Source organism: Cynocephalus volans, chromosome 7, assembly GCF_027409185.1.
Source record: "Cynocephalus volans isolate mCynVol1 chromosome 7, mCynVol1.pri, whole genome shotgun sequence".
In the NCBI taxonomy this organism is placed as follows: domain Eukaryota; kingdom Metazoa; phylum Chordata; class Mammalia; order Dermoptera; family Cynocephalidae; genus Cynocephalus; species Cynocephalus volans.
Window position 1 is genome coordinate 102,353,730 of NC_084466.1, and position 26,820 is coordinate 102,380,549.

Consider the following 26,820-nt stretch of genomic DNA (forward strand, 5'->3'; position numbering starts at 1 on the left):
CAGAATTTCATTTGTTATTGACTTCTAATTTAAATCCATTGTGGTCTGAGAAAATACATGGGATAATTCCAATGTTTTTGAATTTGTTGATACTTGATTTGTGACCTAATATGTGATCTATCCTGGAGAATGATCCATGTGCTGATGAGAAGAATGAATATTCTGAGGTTGTTGGATGGAATGTTCTGTATATATCTGCCAAGTCCAATTGGTCTAGAGTATTGTTTAGATCTTGTGTTTCTCTACTGATTCTTTGCCTAGATGATCTGTCCAATATTGACAGTGTGGTGTTCAGGGCTCCTGCTCTTATGGTATTAGTGTCTCTTTCCTTCTTTAGGTCTAGTAGAGTTTGTTTTATAAATCTGGCTGCTCCAACATTGGGTGTGTATATAATTATGATTGTTATGTCTTCTTGATGGATCAGTCCTTTTATCATTACGTAGTATCCCTCATTGTCTCTTTTTATGGTTTTTAGTTTAAAGTCTATTTTGTCAGATATAAGAATAGCTACTCCAGCTCGTTTTTCTTTTCTGTTTGCATGGTAAATCTTTTTCCATCCTTTCACTCTTAGCCTATGTGAGTCTTTTTGGGTGAGGTGGGTCTCTTGAAGGCAGCATATAGTTGGGTCCTCCTTTTTAATCCAGTCAGCAAGTCTGTGTCTTTTGATTGGGGAATTTAAGCCTTTTACATTAAGAGTTGTTACTGAAAAGTGTTGATTTATTCCTAGCATTTTATTGATTATTGTTTGGTTGTCTTAGGTGTCTTTTGTTCCTTGCTTTCTGATGTACTGTTTGTTTTCTGTGTTTGTTGGTTCCTTGGGTTGTACATAGCCTTTTTGTTTGTTTGTTTTCTCTTCATGAATGCCATTTTATTAACCCCTAGTGGGTTTTGATTTTTCTTGTTTTTTTATGGCAGTGGTAGTTATTTTTCAGGAACCAAACCCAGTACTCCCTTGAGAATTTCTTGTAAGGATGGTTGTGTGGTGGTTAACTCCCACAGTTTTTGTTTGTCTGAGAAATATACTATTTGCCCTTCATTTCAGAAGGATAGCCTTGCCAGGTAGAGTATTCTTGGCTAGCAATCTCTGTCTTTTATTATTTTGAATATATCATCCCATTCCTTTCTGGCTTTTACGGTTTGTGATGAAAAGTCTGATGTTAGTCTGATTGGGGCTCTCTTATAGGTGATTTGATGCTTCTCTCTTGCAGCTTTTAAGATTCTCTCTTTGTCATTGAGTTTTTCCAATTTGACCATAACATGTCTTGGAGAAGACCTTTTTGGGTTGAATACGTTTGGGAATCTTTGAGCTTCCTGGATCTGAAGGTCTGTGATTTTTCCTATACCTGGGAAGTTTTCTGCCCCTATTTTGTTGAATCTGTTTTCAACGCAATTTCCTTTTTCCTCTCCTTCTGAAATACCCATGACTCAGATATTTGAGCACTTAAGGTTGTCTGATATCTCTGTCAAATTGTCTTCAATGCCTTTGATTCTTTTTTCTTTCTTTTTTTTTAATCTGCCTGTGCTATTTCAAACAGCCCATCTTCAAGTTTAGTGGTTCTCTATTCAACTTCCAGAAGCCTGCTGGTTAAGCTCTCCGTTGTGTTTTTTATTTTGCTAAATAACTTCTTCAGTTCGGCAAGCTCTGCTACATTTTTTTTTTCAGGGCATTGATTTCCTTGTACATTTCTTCTCTCAGGTCTTGTATACTTTTCCTCATTTCATCATGTTGTCTAGCTGAGTTTTCTTGTATCTCATTCAGTTTCCTTAGAATTATCACTCGAAATTCCTTGTCAGTCATTTCAAGGGCTTCTTGTTCTATAGGATCTAGAGCCTGAGAGTTATTACCCTTTGGTGGTGTACTTTCTTGATTTTTTGTATTTCTCATATCTTTTCTTTGCTATTTATTCATTGTGGCAGGGGGTTTCACAGTCCACAGGTTTGACACTATTGTCTGGCTGAGATGTTGCTGGGGTTGCCAATTTGGTATGGCTACCTCAGTGACTGCTCAGTTGGCCCCTAGTGCCTTGTGTGTGTGGTTGCCTTGGGTCTTGTGCCTCTCTGGGGAGCCACCTCTCTGATCAGCTTGGACTCGGCTGGGTTGCTGGGTCACGGGGCAGTACTACGGGATTTGTGGTCTCTCCCGAGCTTCCACCTTCCCTGCTGGACTTCTCCCTGTTCTGTGCACTCTGGGCCGGGGTGCTGGGTTGCGTGGAGGCACCGCAGAGTGTGTGGTCTCTGCGGAACTTCCCCTTCCCTTGCTGGACGTCTTCCTGCTCCATGCGCGCTGGGCCAGGCTTGGGATGGAGCTGGGTGGTGGCGGTGAAGCCTACCTGCTTCTGGTTTGCACAGCAGTGCCCCCCACAACAGGATGTGTGGTGTCTACAGAGCTTCCGCCTCCCCTGCTGGATGTCTCTCTGCTCTGTATGCACTGGGCTGGGCTGCTGGATCATGCGGTGGTGGTGTGGTCTCTGCAGCGCTTCTGCCTCCCCCGCTCGACGTCTCCCTGCTCTGCGTGCACTGGGCTGGGCTGTTGGATCATGCAGCGGTGGTGTGGTCCCCGTGGAGCTCCCACCTCCCCTGCTGGACTTCACCTGTTTATTGATTCTGGGACAGCTGCATCTGGCACGGGCCTCAGGCTGCTTCTACTCGTGGTGGAAAGTGGTAGGTAGCCAGCAGGTACAAGTATATCATATGGCGACAGGAAGCCTGTACACCATGTAGGAGAAGAAAAACTTCCTTGTATCCCCTCTGGTTTTGTGGCTGGCTTGGCTATGAAGAAAAATCCCATGATAGGCCGTCTATAAACTGGATGCCAGTAGCGTGGCTCAGTACAAGTCCAAAAGCCTCAGAACCAGGGAAGCTGATGGTGTCCTTGGCATAAGTTCTGGAACCCAAAAGCTGAAGAGTCTCAAGCTCTGATGTCCATGGACAGGAGATAAGAGTGTATCCCAGCTCCAGCAGAACAAGAGAGAATCATCATATTTTAAAACCAGATGAAACTACCATTTATAGGACCTTAATGGGTTGAACAAACCTTGATTTGAAGTTTGACTCAATTACTGTAACTTTGTGAATTTTGGAAAGATACTTACCTGCTCAAAATCTCAATTTCTTCATCTGTAAAACTGAAATGTAACAGACCTATCTCTTGGAATTAGTAAGCATTCAAAGAAGTAATAGGTAATGTTGCCTAGCACAATGCCTGGAAAACAACAGGCACTCAAACAGTATTTGTTAAAAATTCAAAGAAATTAGTTGGTAACCAGATATGATATTGCCTGAAGAGTAGAAGAGATGGGGAAAGAATAATCACCAAATTTTTTTTTATTATATTCTTGGAAAAATTGAAGCATGTTCAAAATTCCTCTCTCGTCAGTTACAGACATCTGTAACTGTTGATAATGTATGTTATGAATATATAGAATTAAATGTTATTAGTTTTATTCCAATTTTAGAAGCTAAACACAGTGCTTATTAAAGTTCTAAAGTAGACTTGGTACTGAATATAGAATATTTGAAGAATCTCCTTTGTTGTTACTATTGATAAGCCAATACCAATATGTTATTATTAACTAAATTCCACAGTTTACATTAGGGTTCACTCTGTATTGAAAATTCTATGGGTTTTGACAAATGTGTATTGGCATGTATTCACCATTACACTATCACCAGTATAGTTTCACTGTCCTAAAAATCCCCTTGTTCCACCTCTTCATCCTGTCCTCCTAACCCCAGAACTCCTGCCAGCCACTAGTCTTTCTGTTGTTTCCATAGCTTTGCCTTTTCCAGAATGTCATACAGTTTTAATCATACAGTATGTAGCTTTTTAGGATGGACTCCTTTCTTTAGCAATATTCATTTAAGTTTCTTCCACATATTTCTTGGTTTGATAGCTCATTTCTTTTTATTTCTTTTTACACTTTTCATTGTCTGGACCTTCCACAGTTTATTTATCCATTTGTCTACTGAAGGATATCTTGGTTGCTTCTAAGTTAGGGCCATTATAAATAAAACTACTATAAACATTCAACTGCAGGTTTTGTGTGGATGTAAGTTTTCAACTTACTTGGGTAACTACTGAGGAGTGTGATTGCTGGATTGTATGTTAGGAGTATGTTTAATTTTGTAAGAAACTGCCACATTGTCTTCCAAAATGTTATACCATTTTGCACTTTCTCCAGCAATGAATGAGAGTTCTATTGCTCCACATTTTCACAAGCATTTGGTGTTGTCAGTGTTTTAGATTGTAGTCATTCTAATAGTCCTATAATATGTCATTTTAATTTGTAATTCCCTAATGGTAAATGCTGTTGAGCATCTTTTTATATACTTATTTGTCATCTGTATATCTTATTTGGTGGATATCTGCTCAAATCTTTTGCTTATTTTTTAGCTGAGTTGTTTTTTTTTTTATTATTGAGTTTTAAGATGTCTTGAATATCAGTCTTTTATCAGATATTTGTCTTGCAAATATTATCTCCAAGTCTGTGGTTTGTCTTTTCATTCCCTTAATGATGTCTTTTGCAGAGCAGACATTTTTAATTTTTATGAAGTCCTACCTACCATTTTGTTGTTGTTGTTGTTGATTATGATTTTGATGTTATATTTTTAAAAAGTCCTTGCCAAACCCAAGATCACCTAGAATTTCTCCTATGTTATCTTCTGGGGACTTTAGAGTTTTGCATTTTAAATATACGTCTATCATTCAATTTGTAATTTTGCTTTACATTTTTCCCTGGGTAAAACCGCACTGAAAAATTAGTAGCTTCTAAGTCAAAGAAGCTGCAATCTAAGAATAATTTCCCAAATTCGAAGGCACGTCTTTTACAAATTTAAAGTGAGTGTGTGTCAAGCACTTACTATTGAGAGCCACCAAGATGGTAAGGCTTGTTAAAAGAGAATTGGATAAAGAAAGACTAGTTCAATAAATTTTCTCATTTTGAAACAAAACTAATTAATGCCCTACAGAGCAATAAAACTGTAACCTTTAGTATTATCATTTCTACAAAAATCATTCCCATCTCTACCAGACAAATATTTATTCAAATTACTATGTGACAAGAATCATTTACATGGTTATCAGTTTTAAAAACAATATGAGCATCTGACCTTACAGAGTTCTAAAATATTCTAATCAACAATAATTGCAAGTGGAATAAAGGTACACTCTCCTGAAGAATTGCATATTTGTCGGTGTGCCTGATTTGCAATGCCTTTCCCAGCAAGATACTAAAAGGACAAATAGCAGTCCATTTTGCCTATTTCCAAGCTTTTTATGAATTTCTTAACCTCACAGAGGAAACCATTATAAAAGCCTACTTAAGACACACTGAAAGAAATATGAAGGCATCAATGACTTTCTTTAGGTGGTTTTATTTCTATAAAATTTTGTGTGAATAAGCACCACAGAGTTCCTGTAAGTATAGTTGATAACTAGTTTGTGAATAGCAATTCTAGACTTTACTTTTCTTTTGATTATTGTCAGAGGTAAGTCAGGTAAGTTTGAGCTGCCTAAAAGCTCAATGAAGAGTAAAATGCTTGTAGTGCAGAAAAACTGGGCAAAATTTTGCAATAAAGGTTAGCAAAACTTTATTAAAATTATAGAATGACTATAATTTTGACTATTGTATTTTGAGAAGAATAAAAGATAATGAGAATTTTTTTTTTTTTTTTTAGTTACAGTATTGTAAACTCTTTGTAGACAGGGACTATACTTTACTCATCTTTTATATCTGCATTTTCTAATAAACAGTAAGACTTAGATTGGGGACAGGAGGCAGAGGAAAGGATTTAAGATGTAGAAAAGGAATGAAAAATTTTATGATGCTTTACATTTAGCTTTATACGTGCTCTTTATTTTCAAAATAGTACTTGCTTAAATCTTTCTATTAGGTAATGGTTAATTTGGAAACAAATCATTATGATGAAATTCAGACAAACAGAATTTTGACCACCTTTAAGAGAATACATAAACAATAACCAGCTTACACACTGGTGCATTCCATTTGCTTTTTTGTTTCATGTGGTTTTGGTAAAAGAGAAGGAAAAATGACTGCATTCTTGTTTTTGTTGAACATTTGTGTAGTTGCCTATGCAATGTGTATTAAATTTACAGCTACAGATCCAGGTGTGCAAAAATGGAAACGTGGTTTTTTTTATAATTAATCGTACCTCAGCCTCTAAGCTCATGTACACGGTGTATACCTTAATCTTGCCAATTTAGGAAATGCAATCTATTTTGGATTGTAATTCTTCCTCAGAATCTTTGTCTTATGTGCCCAGATATCAGGGGAGGACACTGTTGATGGTATATTCTTCCCTGCTTGATTGATTATAGCATGAACAATCTTCCCCTCAGACTTTGCCATCAATATATTCAAAATTCAACTTCAAGAATTAAAAGAAAGAACTCTTACCTATCAACAAGGTGTAGCTTTTGTAAATAAAATGTGCTTCTATTTCCAGTCTATTGTCTGCACTACAGATTTATAAAATTCTACTTTGGAGGTCAAAAGCCAATAAATTAACTTTTTGTTCACACTGAATTTTGTTTGTTTTCTACATTCCCTGGGGCAGTAGATTTAATCTTCAAATTTTGGCTTTAATTGTGGAAAACTAGAGAATTAAGAAAAAACTATAATTAAAAAAAAATGCATCTTAAAATCTTATTGTGCTACACTTGGTGTAGTGACTGAAGGTGACATCAGCCAAAGTGGTTTGCAACAAATGGAGTATATTTTAGTCAAAGATCAATTATTTTACTGCCTGGTGTATTACTGTTTTCCCACGTAATAAAAATCACCCTTTGCATCTTGGGATGTATAAATTGATTGACAGAAATTGCTAGTAATTCAACAATTCTCTGCTCTTAAAATAATGCACTTTAGCATTTGCACTAACACTAGAACATCGCATCCTTCACCTCAATTCAAATGTTAAGCTGATTCCATCCCTCATCTCAAATGAAATGTGAATCTAAGACAAACCTTCTCTATGTGACAGTCCTTCAAAACATAATATTCTACATGTGCTTGTTCTATGGTAACACACTTCCTTCTAAATTTAATTTTTAAATTAAATAATTAACATATTCTATTTCTTTTAAATTTAATTTTTAAATTAAAAAGTGATGTAATTGTTGAGTCCAAGTGCATCTACAGTTGAGAAAAAATAGCTGGAGGTGTGACTTTTGCTGTGTCTGAAGAATAGCCCGATTCCTTCAGCAAAGTGTTAAGAGATACAACATTAGGAAGTTTTATATGAGGTATTTGGTATATTTTTCTTTCTTAAAGGTTTAAGAGCTGTATAGGCATAACAACTCAAGCCATTTATGAAGGTCTTTTAGCTGCTTAAATTCATCTGAAATATAAATACCAAAGAAATAATCATTTTTAAGAAATTAGTTTAATGTTTAGTTATCATACATATGTGAGAGGTCGCCAACATTTTGATTTTCTTTTTCTAGCACTTTATGTTTAGAATTTTATGTAAATAGTTGTTGGTAGCATTTTGTGAAACATTCAGGGTAATAAGAAAGTGTCACAATAATGGAAATTTGCAAACCATTGCTATGCTTTTATGATCTTAGTAATTACGAAGATCATTTAGTTTTCATCTCCAACATTCTCATTATAGCTGCATCAGATTAAGTCTGGTTGTATGCTTTATGTCATTTGTTTCACTTATTATTTTTTCATATTGTCTATATTCATGTAGAACTTTTATTTCCATATCTGACTTTATCTCTAATTTTTCAACATGATTAACACCATGGCTTCTGACGGCATTAATCAATTGCAAACAATAACCACACAAATTTCTGTAAGGCCAAAAAAGAAAAAAAAGTAGCAGAAAAATTCTTGCTATATTTTTATTATCTGCTTTAAATCATAAAATAAATTGGTGGACATATATATCATTGTTCTATAGAAGAGGTGCCACTTAATTTGTTGTCAGTAAATATTCTTTGAATATTTTCTCCTGTGAAAATTCACTAGGAAAAAAATAGTTTGTGGTAGCTGTGATTTCATCTTTAATTAAACAGAAATTAGAGAGTGTATTAGATAATTCATCTTCCAAGAATGAACATTGTTTTTTTCTAAATTTTTTTTTCACTTTTATAGGACCGATTGAAAATAACTCTGCAATCTAAAAGTAAGCACCTTTAGTGAATACGGATCCAACATTTATTGTGTACATACATGTCATGTTTATTTCAAAAAAACTTACTAATGTACTTGGAAAATAATAGCTTCTTAATGTGTCATTAAGGTACACACCTGTGGACTTTAAAAAAACTGATGATTATTATACCTTCTATACTTACACTTGTACTTCAGCTCCTGAGGAAATATGATGGTGATAGTACACATGTGCTTTCCGTTGAGATGGGACCATGCCTGGATTTATTATAGACCGTAATGATACATTCATAACTGGATGCTACAAATTAGGATAAAACACGAATAAACTTATAATGGTTTGCAGTGTTTAATCTTTTTTAGGTAAATGAGCTGAGTGTCCTTGATATGGATTCAATTGACTGAATTTCAGCCCATAAAAATGGGTCTACCTATGTTCATAACCCATGATTTAGAATTTAGACAAAATAATTTACTGTTCCCAGATGTATCTTACAAGAGAGCTTCATTCATTCATTCAACATTCTTGTTAGTCTAATAAGGGCTGAGTATTATAGCAGGTACTGCATACAATACCTCAAGGAATGAGATAAAATTCTTGCCCTCAGATACATTTCACAATCTACTAGAGATATAGTCTTATAAATACATCATTGAAACATAGAAAGAAGCTCAAATGGAAGCATATAAACCATTTTATGGGAATCCCAAACAACATGGAACAAAGTTTGTCTTGTAGAAAATGAGGAAGACAGCATGGATTTCTTGAGGAAGAAACATTTGACTAGTGTTGTGCAAGAACAGTAGACATTGAACAAGCAGACCCAAGTTTGGCCAAGGTTCCAGTATGCCCACAGGACAAAGGCATGGAAGAACGTTCAGGATTTTAGAAATCATCAAGTACATATAACTGAAGCATACGGGACCTGCAGAGGAATAATAAGAGCAGTCAGGTCTATAAAGGTTACCAGGGACCATATTTTATGGTGGTTTGATTTTATTCTATGTACAGTAAGAGGAAGATTTTCTATAAGGAAATTGCATTATGAATGATTGTTCTCTGAGCTTACCCACAGATAGTCAACGCATATACGCAATCAGATTCAGAGAGAGCCACAGAAAGAGAGACACAGACAGAGAGACAGAGAGACACAGTGAGAAAGAGTTAAAGATGTGTTCTGGAATTACTGAGATCTTTTTGTTGTATGCAGTTATTTTCTGTGTTTTCTTTTAACTAATAGAGCCTTTAGAGATGTTGGGTGGGGATTCATGTGATGAATTCAGAAGCCAAAACAATAATTCTTTTAGTATTCTTTTAATTTCTTAGAAACATCATTGTCTATGGTTGTTGATATTCCACATATTTTCTTATCTTCTCTCATTAGTTTTATCTGGGAGTATTAATCATTTTATAGAGAAAACATATTGCTGTGCTATGATGATAACTCCCTGCTGTCTTTGTGTGCTAATCATGCACAGAGGGAAGGAGAAGAGGGGGTCTGCAAATGCTCTTCAGTGTGGGCAACTTTCTCTGTGATTCATGTGCTTCAAATCAATCAATCTTTTAAAAGCCTTATATATATATATATATATATATATATATATATATTTGCATACATATATATGCATATAGGTGTTTTCACAGACCTTTTGAGGTTTCTGCTTTACAATATAAAAATTATATTTTTTACATTTTTCATTATTTACTAATTTATAAGTTTTCTGTAATTGTGTTAAACCTCATTGTAAGACAATGAATCTCCATGACGGAGATTAAATGGATCTCTATAGGTTTATTGTTCATATATTTAACAAAGGTGATATTTTTGAAGAGTTTTACAATTTGCATAATATTGTTTTTATTCTGAATTTAGCATCCATCATTATATTTTCTATTTTCATAATGTAGAAACTGTCTTTAATATCCACCTATATGTCACCAAATCTAAAATCTAGTCTACTGAAACTAGAGTGTAAAATAAGATTTAATCAATAAAAATTGCTCCTAAAAATGTATAATTTTATATTTCATGAATTTTGCTCTTAAAGAGTAAAGGGATATAAACAAAATGTGTCTCTATTTCTTTCATAATTCTCAGTGTCCTCCATTCCCAATATGTATCGTATCTGAAGTTAGAAGTTAATATACGTTATAATATACTAGAGTTGTGTAATTTAAAAACAGACATACGCAAACTAATTTGATCTGTTTACTTCCAGAAAGCCATATCCTGGAAGATGTCAACAAGTGTATAATAGCCTTGAGAGACCAGGATGCTGATACTTTAGACCGCGCTGCAGGTGCTATCAGAGGACGTGCAGCAAGAGTTGCTCACATTGTCATGGGTGAAATGGACAGTTACGAGCCAGGAGCTTACACTGAAGGTGTAATGAGAAATGTTAACTTCCTTACAAGTACTGGTAAGTCTCAGTCCGCAGTAACAGCTGCAATGTTCCTGATATTTGAATCTGCATAGCTACCAAATCTTCATACATATGTAAGAGAGGATCTCAGCCTATGTTGCTTGTTTTGACATACATTGCTATATTATCTGATCAGTGCTTGCATCTTGTGGTTATATGATTTGAAATTTATCTCTGAGAAGTAAATAAATTCATTGGGAAGAAGAGGCCTTTTATAAATATATGCATTATATTAATTACCCATAGGAGTTAGACACTTATGAATGTTCATTAATGCCAGAGCTGTTAAGAGATATAGTTAGACCAATATGGTATTTAGTATGTCATACTCTCCAAATCCTCTTTTAGCAGTATCATTGATACCCCCTGGCTTTTTTTTTTTTTTTAGTATTACTTAGAGCAAATTTGTCCTATCTCCAGAAAAATGCTCTCTACCTTCAACTTCAGTCTGTTTGAAAAACATTTTGTTCTTGCATATAATCATCTTTGATTGATTAAGAAATGTAGAACCAAGAGTTTGTTTTGGTTGTGGCATCCAATTTAAAATTTTCTAAAATCAGCCAATAAATGCTTAGTCTTTGAATCATTCCATGAAATGTTGTTCTTATTTTTAACACTATTGTTAACATTTCTCCAAGAAAATTACAGAAGTGTCTGAATTCCTATGGATTCACAAACAATGAGGTCAGTCAACTAATTTTGCAAGTTATCATAGCAGTGCTCTTTCCTGTGAAAACCCTTTGTGAATCTGTGAAATCCTCAGGTTAAAATTTTTTTTCCTCAGGTTCTTAGGTAGTTTTTTTGGTTCTCATTTTTGTTTTATATGTCTACTTCCAAACGTTTCTCCAAATAGCTTTCTTTGAAATTCATCAAAAGCAAACTTCACCAAAGGGAATCCTGAGCAATAAATTAGATGAAAAAGCTAATTAGATCAGTTTGATCTTAACCAAAGCTGAAAAATGTGAGCATTTTTTCTCCCACAGAGATTGTCTGAAAAATACTTCCAACTATTCTATCCTCCCTCTGCAATTAACTAACAGGAGATATTCATCTTTGCCCACATCTGCTTCATATCTCCAACTTATTATTTATAAATAATTACCAAATTAAATAATTGGAAATGTCATGTCCTGTGTTATGGAGCCTTAATAGCTCACATTTTAGCAAGTGAATGGTTATATATATGGCCTCTTTTTCTCTTTATCCTTTTTTCTTTTAAATACAGTCCTTAGGTTTTAACCCTGCTTCCTGAAAATAACTTAGTAAGGAGCTATTGTGAGTTATTTTTATTACTGAGACTTGCTTATTTCTGCAAAGTTTTTCTTAAAGTATTGTCATCAATGATGAAACCTAAGCCATTCATATCTAAATCACAGAGTGGTTTTGGAATACAGTGCCTTTTTCTCCCTGATAAGGGAGAAAAAATATATTGGCCTTTTTGTAAAATAACCAACCTTCTGGATTGCAATGTGAAGGTTTACAAGTTATACTCTTAACATCAACTTCAGTTCTTTCATACTAGGTTGGAGAAAAACCTAAACCAGAAGTGGATACATAGTATATTCTTGTGTGATTTATGGACTCTATCAAATTCATAAGTCAGCAGACCACAAACCATCTAAGCTTCACCTGGTTTTACTGTCAGACACGCTCATGGACCAAAACAGAACAGGCACATAAGTGCCCCTCACCAGGACACCCTGGAGACATCCCCTGGTGGCAACTGGTAGTGATGGGAAACAATAAGCCCAAACTGGAAACCGGGTACCGAGAATTCCCCCCTTAGAACGGAGAAGAGCCATGCCATTGCAATTTCCCCCCCAAAGGCAAATGAGACAGTGGAAAAGAATTTTGAGCCAACAAATATTTTTGAAATTTTGTTGTAAATTTTTCTTCAGACCATTTTAAACAGCAGATAAACTTTTAAGATGTATTTTGTATAAAAATCACTAAAAAAACTTTAACGGCAGTGAGTAACCCCTATCAATTCCCTTCCATTTCATATTTTTTATGTGTAAATATCTTCCATTCTGTAGCTTGATTAAAACATGCTATTTTTCTGATGTTGCATCTCTGTTCTGCAACCTCAAACCATTACAAGATAAAAACCAAAGGCTTTAGTTCTAGCAGTCCTTGCCCTCTGCAGCCCAGCAGTGTTTGAAAATTAGAAGTCTACCTACCAGATATGACTTGAAGAATTTTTATGTGTTCAGTAGAGTTTTGACTGACGTAATTTTCACTGTGGCATTGTCTAGAGCCTGGTGGTGTCCTTGTTTCCGCTGAACCTGCTCCATAGTCTCCGTCATGCCACAATCTCCTCCACTGTCTTTCATTTTATATCCACATGCTTCATTCAATTTACCTTCCTGAACTTTCGAGCAATTTGAATTCACGTGAAATTTCATTTCTAACATGTTTTTTTTTTTCTAGTCTGGGCCAAAAGGCACATTCTACTCCATCTAAGTTGATACTTTCACAATCACATGGACATGCCAGGATCATTGCTGCCTTTAGGTGGTTGGTCTCCATGCTGTCTCTGTCATTTTGAATCTCATTACTTCTTGGCTCTCACATCAAATTCTTTCTTTCAAGAAACAGCTTATATATCACTGATCTCTAGAAACCATTCTTCATTCTTTCTTGGGCAATAGAGAATTCCTTCTGTTTTCAAGTACTATAGCTCTGAAGGGACATGCCACTCCGTTATATCATTCCAGACAACTACATGCTACTGATGAACTCTTCAGATGCACTTATACAGAAATGACTTTTCTTTTGAAATAGAAAGTAAGCTACAGGAGGAAAAGACATTAGTATTATTTCTCCTTGCATTTATCACAGAGGCTACCACTGTGTCCTATGTCACATTAAAAAAATAAATAAATAAAAATAAAACCTCTTGAATTGAGCCTCTATGATTTTTTCTAATTCTATTCCTGCAGTTGGAATGCCTTTTCTTCTCTACTGCCCTCTCAAATTATAATCATTCTTCAACACTTTCTCAAATGCTAAAGGAACTTCAGAATCCCTTTCAGTTAGAATTAATTGCTCCATTATCTGTCTTACCCTGGATGAGCTCTTCCTCTAGTTAATGTTTATTTCACTTTGCCTTGTATCATAATCAGTCATTTACATACAAGTTTCTCTCACTAGATTATAACATCCTTAAAGGAAGACACCACACATTTATTTTTATCTTCCCAGCATCTACACTTAGTAGAGCTGCCTAATGACTGTTGATCACCAAATCATTCTCCAAACATTGAATTTAAAATTTACTGCAAGATTATACTGTGATACAGTGTAATATAGTTAAGCAAGAGAATAAATTGTCATCTCAATTTAGGCAAAAACAAAAAACAAAATGAAAACCTCAAAAGTGATGGACCATGTCAAAGCCTGGGGCAAAAAAAAAAAAAGATTAAGGAAGTGATTTGCTACTGTCCAGCATTAGATGTTAGCCACTTCCAGAAAACTTCAGGTCAAATCTTTTTAAAGGTTTTTTGCAAGCTTTTGAGTAAGAGATCATGACTTTCGTGTATTCAGTAACTTACAAGAACTATCATTGAACTACATCTGTTGAAAGATCTCACCGAATCAAATTTCACTAATGCTTCAAGCAAATCCCTGTAAAGGGGTAGCAGCCACACTTTCAAATTCAGGTACCATTATTAGCAGTCTTCCTTTTGGCTTCAGCCTTAATCTGACACCCTTTAACACAGTTAGAGAGCATTAACGTGAGACTTCTGTCTGAAGACCAGTTGGCTAACCTGGATAACCAAGTGTCTTTATGTCGGTGATTGCAAAGTCAGAAGTTAAATGACAGCCTAGCCTCTCTAAAGAAGAGTAAGATCCCCTGGCCTTGGAAGTGCTTCTCTTCCTGCAGGAGTGTGGGACCTTGAATAACACTGTGCGTTAAGGAAAGTGAAGACTAGAACTTCTGAGGGAATGCCTGTTTTCCGTACAAGGAGGAGCAGATTTGAATAGTACTTAGATTCAGTTAGGGGACTTAGGATACTTCTTATCTTGCCATTTTAAGAGAATGAAAATATAAACTCACCAGAAGAAAGAAAGTGCCATAAAAACTGAATTATCCTGTATGTACTGTGTGATGCAAAAGCTTTTCTGATCTTTTTGATCTGGTACATGGAATGATATAAAACATGACTGTGGGGAATAGCCTTATTAACAGAAAGAACACATTCTGACACACTGGTAGAGAAAATAATGTAAAGGGCTTACAAATGGATTTCGGAGAATCATAAAGAAGGGCCGATACATTGTCATATTTGGAAAATGTAAAATATGTAACTTTGAGGTTGATGCTCAAAGGAAGGATGGATTAAAGAAAGGGGAGATGAATTGGCATGGACCAAAAGGAAGGAAGAGCTGGAAGAGGAATTGGAGAATGGGGACCTGCTGTGTGGGTTATTCACCAGTTCAAAGATGAGCCAGAGGTCTCGTGTCTTCTTTGACTCTAGAACTCCAGTGACAAGCCACAGATGCATCTTCTCCAGGCAAAAAAGATACTATCTGGAAAGAGAAATAGAAACACCAGAACATTTTTTGTTCTGATCCTACTTTCACATACTTCTGTAAAAAGACTTATTTGGATTTATTCCATGGGCCTTGATGTGGTGAAGATAATAGGAAGAAAAATAATTTATATTCAAAGGATTAGGAATGAAGTACTAGTTCTGTTTCTGGGTTGTGAACAGTGGAAACTAACAAGGGCTAAATTAAGCAGAAAAACGAACACAAGAAGGGTGGAGAATAAGAAGAGAAAACAGGCAGACTGCAAGGGATGCTGCATGTAGAAACCACAGTTAGAGTCATCCCAGAGAACAGCTGTTTGAGGTGCCATTCCAGCTCCCTCTGAGCATCTGATGTCACTAATGGTATCGTAACGTTATGACATTGGACCCCACAGATGATACATTTCATTTGCAACCACATCCAGATACTTTTACCACTGAGATAAATCCTAAAATATCCTTGCTTTTGCCTCACTTGCTTTGAGTTCAACTTCCTGGGCAGAAGCATCATATTAGCAGAATTTAAATTATGTGCCCACACCTTGGCTGTCAGCATACAGAGCGGCAAGTGCCTGGCCTTTGAGCTTCCGTGGAGACAGTGCTCTGCCTCACACTAAGACTCACACTGGCAGATTCCCAAGCATAGAAAGGAGCTTTGGAGTTTGTGAGGAGAATAGGATGTTGGTGGGGGCTGGTGATGAGCGGCAGGAGAGGCTGATTTTCAACAAGAGAGTAAAAAGACCCAGAGAAGGGAAACTGAGGGTTGATGGTTGGTCATCAGAGGAACAGTGGAACCACTTCCACCCATATCACCCATCAGGAACATCGTCCTTCAGCAGCTTGTGTCAAATCTAACTCTTTCTGATGGTTTATGCAATTTTCAGAACAAGCATAAAAGCATGATTTATTCCTGGTAGATTTAGTAAATGATGTATCATGATACTACTCCACATCTAGGTATGTTCCAGGGAAGATGTGCCATAACAGAATAAATGATGTGAATATGATTCTATTGCCAAGATAGTGGCTCAATAATGTAATGTCTGTTTTGTTTTGTTTTGCTATTTCCATGAAAACATAAAGGAGTCTATGAAGTTTTTTTAAAGGGCGGAAAAGTACATCCTTCAGTGGTTAGACTGAAGAAACTTAAGTTTCTTCTTTTTTCATTAGCTACAACAGTGACAAAAAATTAACAGAACTATATCCTATTATTGTTCAAATGAACAGGGATATTCTATCAAACTCTTTGGATGTTTTGTTTTAAATCCAAAGAGATGAGGACATTGACTTCATTCATTTTAAGATTACCAAGTACCAGACATTCTTTGTAACAGCACAGACTAGTACCTTCTAAAATCACAGTGTTGACACAGCCACTGGGAAGATAGAAGTGGTGCTCAAGGCCAGAGGGGATCAGAGGCTCTGGGGTCCCCGAGTGTTAAAGAGATCAATATCTCAACACCCCTCTGACTTACTAACACACACCAGGGTGCCACTGCAGTCATTAAGAAGCTCTGGGCTAGACAGCTCTCCACTGGGTAATCCAACAATTAAGTCTCTTTCTAAAAGAATTTCTGTGAAATGTTTTATAAACTTTAGCATAATGTATATTTTTTAAAATGTAGACAATATCTGGCAGAAGTTTTCTTCCTTCCACTTCATGTTGAAAATCAGATTTATGAAACTAATGAAATAACTCCCTTCAGTTGTTACCAGTATCCATTTCATGTATTAATAGTCCTCAGCTGCAAAGACAGTTAATTTTACTTTTTTAGTGATCTTTATACATAGCCTGGAAAGTCTGGTTATATATTTATTGATGTGAGCTGGTAACACTTTTATATATTCATCTGTAAAACTAAATTTGAGGTTCAAGGTCACTGAGGCTAGGGAATAAACTGAGATGGTGCATCCCGTAGATTTTCTTTCTTCTGGCTTTAGAGAGCGTATAAACCACGGGGAAGTCGAATGTGTAGATCGGATTGCACTTCCCTTGGTGGTGAGTAGTTGGTGCAGACAGCAGAACTTAATTGGTAATGGTTTTAGCCATTTCATCTCCAGCCTCTCCTTCCCATCTATGTAATTTTATGTCAATTTTTCTGGGGTTCCTCAGATGTAGTTTTGGTTGGGTGGTCACAATGGATATGATTATATTGCCAAGTTTTTAAAATAAAAGCAATGTTAGTAAGTGAAGATTTAGGTATTTCTAAGCCATTAAAAAATAAATATGCTATTAGACTTCATGGATGTGAAAGCAAATGCTGAAAGAGCACATCATTGTAAAGAAAAAAACATATTGGCAGATCAATATTTGCAAATGACAGCATTGTCTATGAGCTTTATTAATAGATGTGGATATTTTATTCAATGAAGTCAGTAAACTGTTTATCATGAGTGGGTGAATTAAAAATTATTTGCCTCTCTTTGACTTGGGGAAAACTATAACCATTGTGTATATATATCTCAAGATCTTCATTGAAGGAAGCAAAGATTGATGGAAAGAAGGAAGGATATTCTAAATGATAGCCACAGTCGGAATAACAATGCTGGGAGTACATAAGTGGACATTGATCAGGTATCCAGTTAACCAATTCAGGGAAGTTAGATGTAGTTTAAGAAAAGCCAAGGAGATTTTAGGCAACTAGATAACCCTTCCCACTGTATGCCATGCTGATTTCTGCTGACATACATTTTCACTTCACAAATCAAATTTTCTAGCTCATGGTAATTTACAACTTCCTCTTTTGTCAATTACAAAAGAAAGTACTACTGCTTAACAGTTCTGCACAGCAGGATGAAGACCTGAGAAGAGTTTCCTTCTCCCGAAATGTATCAGTAACCTAGTATCTTGGAAAATGTCATGTATTCTTATGATCATCCACCATTTAATTTTACTGTCTGCCAAAATCTGTAGCAGTTAAAGTTAAGTGAACAATTTATATTATAAAATTTCTCTCCTGATATAGGGATTTTTAAAGGTATCATTTATTATAAATACTGCTAGCAGCATTTCTAGTGTTGATTGCAGGTTATAGTGATTTAAGAAAAGTTATGTACATTCCTTTATCACCAGCCTCAAAATTTTTATGTAGTTAAAATGAAGAATTGGAGTATGGATATTGATAAAAACATATTTTTTGAGGGAAGAAGCAATAAGTTTAAATGTGGTACATCTCATGCCATCTACCTTGTTAATTTATTCTTTCTTCTACAATTATTTAGAAACAGAAGTTGTAGTGTTGTTAATGTTTCTTCATTATTTGTGTTTATTAGTGTATTTATCTTATCTTCACAATTGCAGTCAAATAACTTTGAGTCCAGGGACTAGAGATGTTTTTGTTTTTATCTTTCCATATATTAAAAAAACTAGCAAGAAGGCAAACCGAGCAGATATATCTACCCTCTCCCAGTTAACATCCCTTTGAAATAAAAGCTGGGGAACACAAAAGGGAATAAACCCCTGATGGCAAATGCACGGGTGCAGGGTCAACAGAGAGAGAAACAAAGATCCAGAAGATAGAAGGCAGCTGGAAACATGCAGGTAGTTTAAAGAGAGCAACAAAAGCCTCAGCCTAGAATGTGCACAGAAGGGGTCTGCTGAGGAGCTGTGCATTACACCTTGACTGATATGAGACTTCTTATCAGCAACACTGAACAATGCAAGGCAGTGAAACAACAGCTTTACATTCCATGAGAAAATTAATATAAACTTAAAATCCTATATTCATCCAAATTATGTGGCAAAACAAAAATGTTTTTTGTATGTATAAGAACTCAGAAAATTTAACTTGCATGGACCCTTTTTGAGAAATGACTTGAAAATGTGCTAAAACAAAACAAGGGATGAAAAAAACGGAAATAGTAAGATGTGGAAAACTGAAATAGTGAATCCAACCCAGAGAAGTAATGAATAAAATGACAAGATAGCAGATGTCTTACAGGTCTAGAAAGAAATTGATCCGAATTAGAACACAAAGTCAATGGGCTCCATGAAAAAAAAAAACACAAAAAAACAGAATTATAAAAGGAGCCTGGAATAGATTCACACAAGCAGAATCACTACATTAGTCACACGATGAAGAAAGCAATTCACTGTCTCCTCTAAAAGATATTAGTATACCAATCCTCACGCAGCAGGCTTAGAATATCGTGAACCCCAATGCATAATCCTAAAACTTTGAAACTTTTTGTAGTTGTATTATTATCAGCTTATGCTTAATTTTTTTATCTATATTTGTCATGTCTTCTGTCATGGTGAAGAAACCAGATTTTAGTGTCACGTGGTAAGCATTATCTGTTTTGTCTGTTATGTATATATATTTCATATGTTTATATAAATGACATATACACATGTATGCATATATATGTGTATGTTTATATCCATTTTCAATAGTATTACATGTAGATATATTATTTTATCAAAATTATTATATGTAATATTATTATAGCTATATATGTATAGTAAATATAATACATTATATATAATATGTAAAATAATTGACTACTTTAGTTTTTAATGGTCATTTTATAAAATAGAGGTATCTTACAGCTGGACTGGGATCCTCTATGCTTATTTTTAGGAATGCCTCGAAGTCTATACAGACTTTTGGCCTAAATAAGGTGTGGACTAGTTTGTAATTTATAATATGTTGTTTAAAGTTTGAAATCTCCCTGGTTGCAGCTTGTTTACGTTGTTTAGGGATGTGTAGATTGATTGCTTTTACCTGGTTTAACCAGTTATATAGCTTGGCTGTGCTATATGACCAGTGGGGCATAAAAGACCTTGCTGAAATCTTTTACCTGAACTCTTCTAAAACCACAGCTTCTTGCATATGTCTTGACGGTTTGTCATCCAGAAATGAAGTGCACCCTGTGTAACTGAGAAAAAAACCTGGGTAGGTGTGCCTGCAAGTCTCCCAGGCCCCGATGCTGGCCTGCACATTCTTTCTCCTGCTATGCTGTCTTTACTTTGAATCAGTCTTATGTGAATAGGTAGGTTCTGTGGAATTCTGTATACCCTCTTAATTATCCAAACTTGTGTAATTGTTGCTGTCATATCTCAAGTATTTTACCAAAAAAAAAAAAAATATTGTAAAGGTACCAAGGACAACACACACATATGCACTTTCACACACACCCACACACACACATACACACACACACACACACACACACGTATCTAACTTAATCACAAAGAGTAAGGCAAGTGGTTAAATTACGTTTTGTTGTTAACCACTGTTTTCGTGTTTGTTTTCTTTGTGAAGGTGCTCAATACTCTTTCATAATTAGACTGCCTCATTCCATTTGGGCTGCTATAACAAAGTACCTTAGATTGGGCAAATTTATAAACAGAAATTTATTGCTAACCATTCTGGAGACTGGGAAGTCCAAGATCAAGGCACCAGCAGATTCAGGGTCTGCTGAAGGCCTGTTCCTCATTGATAGCACTTTCTAAGTGCCTCATATGTCTGACGGGACAAACACACTCCCTCAAGCCTCATTTATAAGGGCACTAATCCCAGTATGGGGGCAGGGCCTTTATGACCTAATTACCTTCTAAAGGCCCCATCTCTTAATATTACAGGTTGAGTATCCCTTATCCAAAATGCTTGGGACCAGAAGTTCCAGAAGTGGTTCAGATTTTGAATTTTTTGGGATTTCGGAATATTTTTATTATACTTTCTGGCTGAGCATTCCAAATCTAAAAATTCAAAATCTGAAATGCTCCAGCGAGCATTTCCTATGAGCATCATGTTGGCCCTCCAAAAGTTTCAGATTTTGGAACATTTTGGGTTTCACATTTTTGTACCAGGGACTCAACCTATATTACACTGGTGATTAGGTTTAAACACACAAATCTGGAGGTGTGTAAATATTCAGACTGTAGCATAGACATCACACACTCAAAATTTTTGGATCATGCTATTTTTTTTCAGAGTCCTTTCCAAGGTCTGAAACCCTAATGATTAAACTTTCATTTCATTTACAATAACTGACTTACACATTACATCCAAATAGTGAATGAGCAAATTTTTCTTATGAGTGCTGACTCAGCCTTTTATGTCCTATTTCCTACAATAGTGTGATCTGTCCATCTAATTTCCATTTCATTACCCTGCCTCCTTAGAAATCAGAGCTGCAATAAATCTTAGTCTCTCTCTACATTAGTTATCTATTGCTGCATAACAATTTTTCTCTAAAATTTAGCAAATTAAGACAACATTTTTATCTTATAGTTTCCAAGGGTCAGGAATCTGGGAGCAGCTTAGTTGGGTGGCTCTGACTTAGATTCTCTCATGAGGTTTCAGTCATGCTGTTGGCCAGGGTTGCAGTCATTCAAGTTTCACCTGGGACTGAAGGATCTTCTTCCAAGCTCATTCACATGGTTGTTGGCAGAAGGTTTCAGTTCCTTGCCACATGGACTTCTCCATATATTACCTGTGTGTTTTCACAACATAGCACCTGGCTTCCCTCACAGTAAGTAAGCCAAACAAAAAAAGAAAAGAAAAGAGAGAGAATGAAAAAGAGAGAGTCTAAGATGGAAGCCAACATTTTTGTATAACATAACTTCTAATGTGGCATACAAGCACTTTGTTGTATTCAATTTGTTAAAAGGAAGTCACTAAGTTCAATGGGTTATTAAGTTACTTAGAGGGAGGGTATTATACATAGCATGAATATCAGGAGGTGGAGATTGCTGGGCTATATTACAGATTGCCTACTACAACTTCTAATTGGTTTATATTCTGGATATGCTCAATCTGTTCCCATATCAACAAATAAGCTATACATTTTTGAGTGGACATGTCTCTTAACTCCTCCCTGTTTTCTGTTCTAACATTTAATATTGGAAACATTAGCAAAGGATCTGGCATACAGTAGACACTCAGTAAATATATGTTAAATGGATGAATAAATAATACAATGCACATCTCATTAGGGACTCAATAAATTTGGTTGAATGACAGTACAGAATACTATGGAAGAAGGTATCCTCTCCATGACTAATTCATGCTAGATGGTTTTACAGTCTTAAAGACATAGGGGACTAGCTGTAAATATCACTTTATGTGCCATGGTCATATAGGGAAAGCATTAAATAGGGAATTTGGAAAACCAAAGTTCTAGTTTTAGTTTCACCACTAAATAATTGTGAAAAATCTCTTAAATCATATGGGTCCCATATTTTCAAGTGCTAAAAGAGGGATGAACTAGAAAATCTCCAGTATTCCTATGCACATCCTTTTACTTAAACCTTCCCCCCCTTTTCTTAATCTAAGAGTCATTTGTCTACATCCTCTGAAAGTAACATGCACTAATGGATTTGCTATCTAGATACTTTCATATTCTCAAAATCCTATATCTATTTAATAACTGAAGAAGAAAATTTCCAAAATATGAAAAAGGGTGTTGTTTTTTATTTTAAACAAAAGATTGCTGCCAACCTAGTGCATTCTTGTGCATTCTTACTTTTGGAAACTGGGTGTGTTGTCCATATTTTAAATTATTTTTTGTTTTTGCTGTTGCTGTAATGGTCATAAATCACTTATTCTGCAAAAGAAAAAAAAAACAAAAATAAAAAAATTAACAATTTATCAAGTTTCTCAAAAGAAAGAGAAGTTTATAAGAACTTACTAATTTAGTTTCTTGTGCTTTGGTAGGCAAATAATATTCATAGAGATTAAAACCAAAGACTAATTTAAAATTTTAGCTCCAATACTTATCAACAATGTGAACTTAGGCAAATTACTTAACCAGTATAAGCCTTAGCTTTGTCATCTATAAAATAAGGGCAATAAAACATACCTCTTACAGTTTCTGTGATGATTTATATTAAACAGTGTATGTAGATCCCTTGATATAACTACTACATAGTCTTATGTCAATTAATATTAACAGTCATTATTATTGTTGATAATATTATTAGATCTGAATATAGTAGGATAGTACTTGGTGGTTAGATGTTCATGTGATTTGCCTTTGATTGAAATAGAAAAATACTAATGTGCAATATATAATAGGATATAAATCACAGAGAACAAAAATTAAATACTAAGATTTGTGTTCTTGTTCTGATAAAGTTTTATCTTCAAAAGTGCTTTCAACTTCCAGAAATAGTTCTTTAATTTTTAAATTTTAAAAAAAATTTTTATGATCCAGTGTCTTAGTCACTTCAGGCTGCTAAAACAGATTACCATAGACTGGGTGGCATAAACAACAAAAATTTGTTTCTCACAGTTTCTGGAGGCTGAAAATCTGAGATCTGGGTTTCAGCAGGTTCTGGTGAGGACTCTTCCTGGTTGCAGCTGCCTTCTTGCTGTGTTCTCACATGGTGAAGAGCAGAGAAAGAGGAAGCAAGTTTTCTCTTGTCTCTTCTTCTAAGGGCACTAATTCCATCATGAGGACTCTTCCCTCAGGACATAATTAACTCTCAAGGGCCTCATCTCTAAATATCATCACACTGGAGATTAAAAGTTCAACATATGAATTTGGTGGGGGAGGGTTACATACATTCAGTCCACATCATCAATTTTCACCAGTTTGTGTCCTTTCTTCAAATTAAAATAAGTTTTAAGAGGAAACGTTTTTAAAATTCAAATTATATCCAGCACAAGATGTAGCAATATTTTTGGCTAATCTTTAGCAGCTTAATTCTGCCTTTGAAATTTATTGCCATTGCATTTGCTAAAGAAATACGATGCTCAAAGAAACTGTGCATTTTATACCAAAAGAAAAATAATGAAAGACTAAGACGTCTGATCCAGCTGAATTTATAGTGAAAGCATTTATTTAAAGTATTTCTTTTCTTTTCAGAAATAGTAACTCTTAGAAAATTAAAAAGAGATCAAGAGCACCTAATTAATATGGAGAGTAATTTAATGACAGTGACAGTTTAATTTTTTTTAATGTAAAAAGCAAATTTGAGAGCATCTCTGTATGTAAAACCTATTTATTTTTTAAAAATACAAACAATTGACACAACTCTCAGAGCAAAGACATTTGGAGGGGATTATTTAAAGCTTCCAATTTATCAAATTAACTTTCATAAACATTGTGTACCACTGTAATGTTTCTTGACAAATATTGATTTGAGCCGTATCGGTGATTTCTAAGTTTTTACAAAAGCTGCATGTTGTTCCACAAGTCTTTTCTGATATAACAAAGGCTAATAAACTCTTGCTCAAAAATATGCCCCCAATGCAATGATGGGATACCATTTTAAACTTTATGAAAGGAAGAAACAGAGGGTGATGTGAATTATAAAGGTTAATGATGGAAAAGACTACCCTCATTTCATGAAGAATGGTTGGTTTATAATGTGCTTCAGAAACAAGCCTCAGAGGCGTTTCTCTATCCTACTTGGAAAGCACATAGCAGTACAAAAAAATTCAATATAATCTGATTTCAGATTAGCCCCACATTGAAAAATCAACTTTCGTGAATAATTTTTATTCAGATGTCATATTTTCTTATGCACCATTCCAAAAAGAGAGGTTAATCAGTTCATAATTCCTATCCTTAGCCTATCTCCGTCCACTCATCCCTACCTCCAACCATAATAGAAAAGAAGACACTAGACTTCAATCCCTGAAAGTAAGTGCAACTTTTTCTGTTCTTACCCTTCTACACAACCTCCTATTTATCAGCATTTATCTATGAAGAGCCTGTCTCCAGCTTTTTGGCATATAAGTGCTTGGATGCAATGTTATCTTCTCTGCTGTTTAAGGGCCAAAATATAATGAAAGATTAAGCTTGCTGTACTTGTTTTTTCAGTCAAAACTTATATGGTATTTACTTACTGTGAGTATAACATTAAGTTAAGTGCTGAAAAGCAGAGCATGATCCAAATTTTCCAGATGTTTAACTATGGTTGAGGAAATAATAGCAGGATTATTTTATGCTACAAGATAGGAATACAGTAAGAGGCAAATGAATAATACAAAAAGGGAATAGATCAGAGAATAATGAAAGTAGAAGTTGTATAAGTTTTGTATGCCAGAAAAGATCACATAGAGGAAGTAAGGATGAAAACAGGAGCCTAAATCTTATTTAAATTAAATAAGAAAATACATTCTTGTTGGAAAGAATATTAAAATAATTATATTACATTATGATGTAATTAGAGAATTAAAATTGTACCGAACATAACTTAATCCTCAATCTATTAATTGGGAAGATACTTTGGGTTCTTGTAATATTTCAAGATTATCTTTAGAATATTGTGTCCTTGGGGAAAAGCAAGTGGAAAGGTGAGTAGAATTTCCTAGTAGGTCAGGAAGTTTATGTTGCCAATAGGTCACAGGTGATATTGGACAGCTGGTGGCACCAGTCCCAGTTAAAATGGTGGAAATACACCTCTTCCTAACTCTCCCATTGATGACAACTGCAACTTTGGACATAATACGTAAAGCAAAGCTTAGGAGACTCTGCAAAATAAATAATAGTAGACTAGAGAGGAAATCAGAACTTGAAGAATTCCCCCATACAGTGGCATTTAACTCTCCCAGACCTATATGAGGCAAGTCCGCTCTTGAGATAGTTGTGGTAGCAGTTCCTCTGCTGACTGAACAAGAGAAAGGAGAAAATACAAATTACCAACATCAGCAACAAGAAGAGATATCACTATAGAACCACGGGCATTGAAAGTATAATAATAAGATACCACAAACAACAGGCATTGAAAGAATAATAATAAAACACCACAAACAACTATTAGTCCATTTCTGTTGCTTATAACAAAATACCTGGAACTGAGTGATTTATAAGAAAACAAAATTTATTGCTTACAATTTCAGGGGCTAGGAAGTCCAAAGTTCACAGAACACATCTGGTGAGGGTTTTGGTGGTGACAACAGTGACCCAGGGGTCTCATATGGCAGAAAATAGCAGAGTAGAGAAAGAGACTAACTTCCTTATTCACTCTCCTTTTAAATCCCTCCAGACCACACCATGACCGCCATTTTTAATCCATTCACTATGGTATGATCCCACAATCCAGTCACTTCCTCCTGGCCCCACCTTTCAGTTCCCATAATAGGATTTCCCACCCTCAACAGTTACAGTGGGGATTAAGCCTCAATGATGTTGGGGAGGGGGGTATCCACTCTACAGCATACTCTATGCACATAAATTTGATAAACTAGATGAAATGGACCAATTCCTTGAAGGACATTACCCAAGTGAAGAGGATGGGAAAAAAAGAAGTAATTTTCAGTGACCCACCTACTCTGATGTACAGAATCTCAACTCAACTACCTCTAAATACTCTGTTGCAAATATTTAAAATTGAGATGAACTGCCCTCAAACTCAAGTTCAAAGAGTTATTGTAATTCAGATTTTCAACTAACTTTGGACACGTTTTTGATATCTCAAGGTAGTTCAAAACAGTCTGTTTTATGAGACAGAAGGAAGCTGAGCTTGGTATCTTACTGTTGTTTCACGACCTAGCACCACAGCTTCCTTTTTAGACACTGACTATCAAGGGAATCTATTTTTTTTTTTTTTTAATGTTCACAAACTTTTTATAAATGGCACAGATACTCCCATATGGATGATTATTTTTCCTCACTGTTCACACTTTTTAGATCTTTTATTTTATTTATTTATTTTTTACTCTTTTCCCAATTGAATAACAAAACAAAACAAAACGCCTCCTCAAAAATTCCCTTAACACCAGTTTTCATCTCCTGAGATTTACCTGAGGTTTACCTCAGTGATC

At 35.3% G+C, this 26,820-nt stretch overlaps 1 protein-coding gene across 3 annotated transcripts in view; it reads left to right on the plus strand.

The window, feature by feature from the left end:
* The window catches only part of CTNNA3 (catenin alpha 3), a 1,664,900-nt gene that overhangs the window by 1,204,107 nt on the left and 433,973 nt on the right, over positions 1-26,820 (plus strand). For all 3 annotated transcript variants that reach the window (XM_063101675.1, XM_063101677.1, XM_063101676.1), the window contains one exon: positions 10,362-10,562. In XM_063101675.1, coding sequence (XP_062957745.1) covers positions 10,362-10,562 — 201 coding nt within the window. The remainder of the gene's footprint in view (positions 1-10,361; positions 10,563-26,820) is intronic.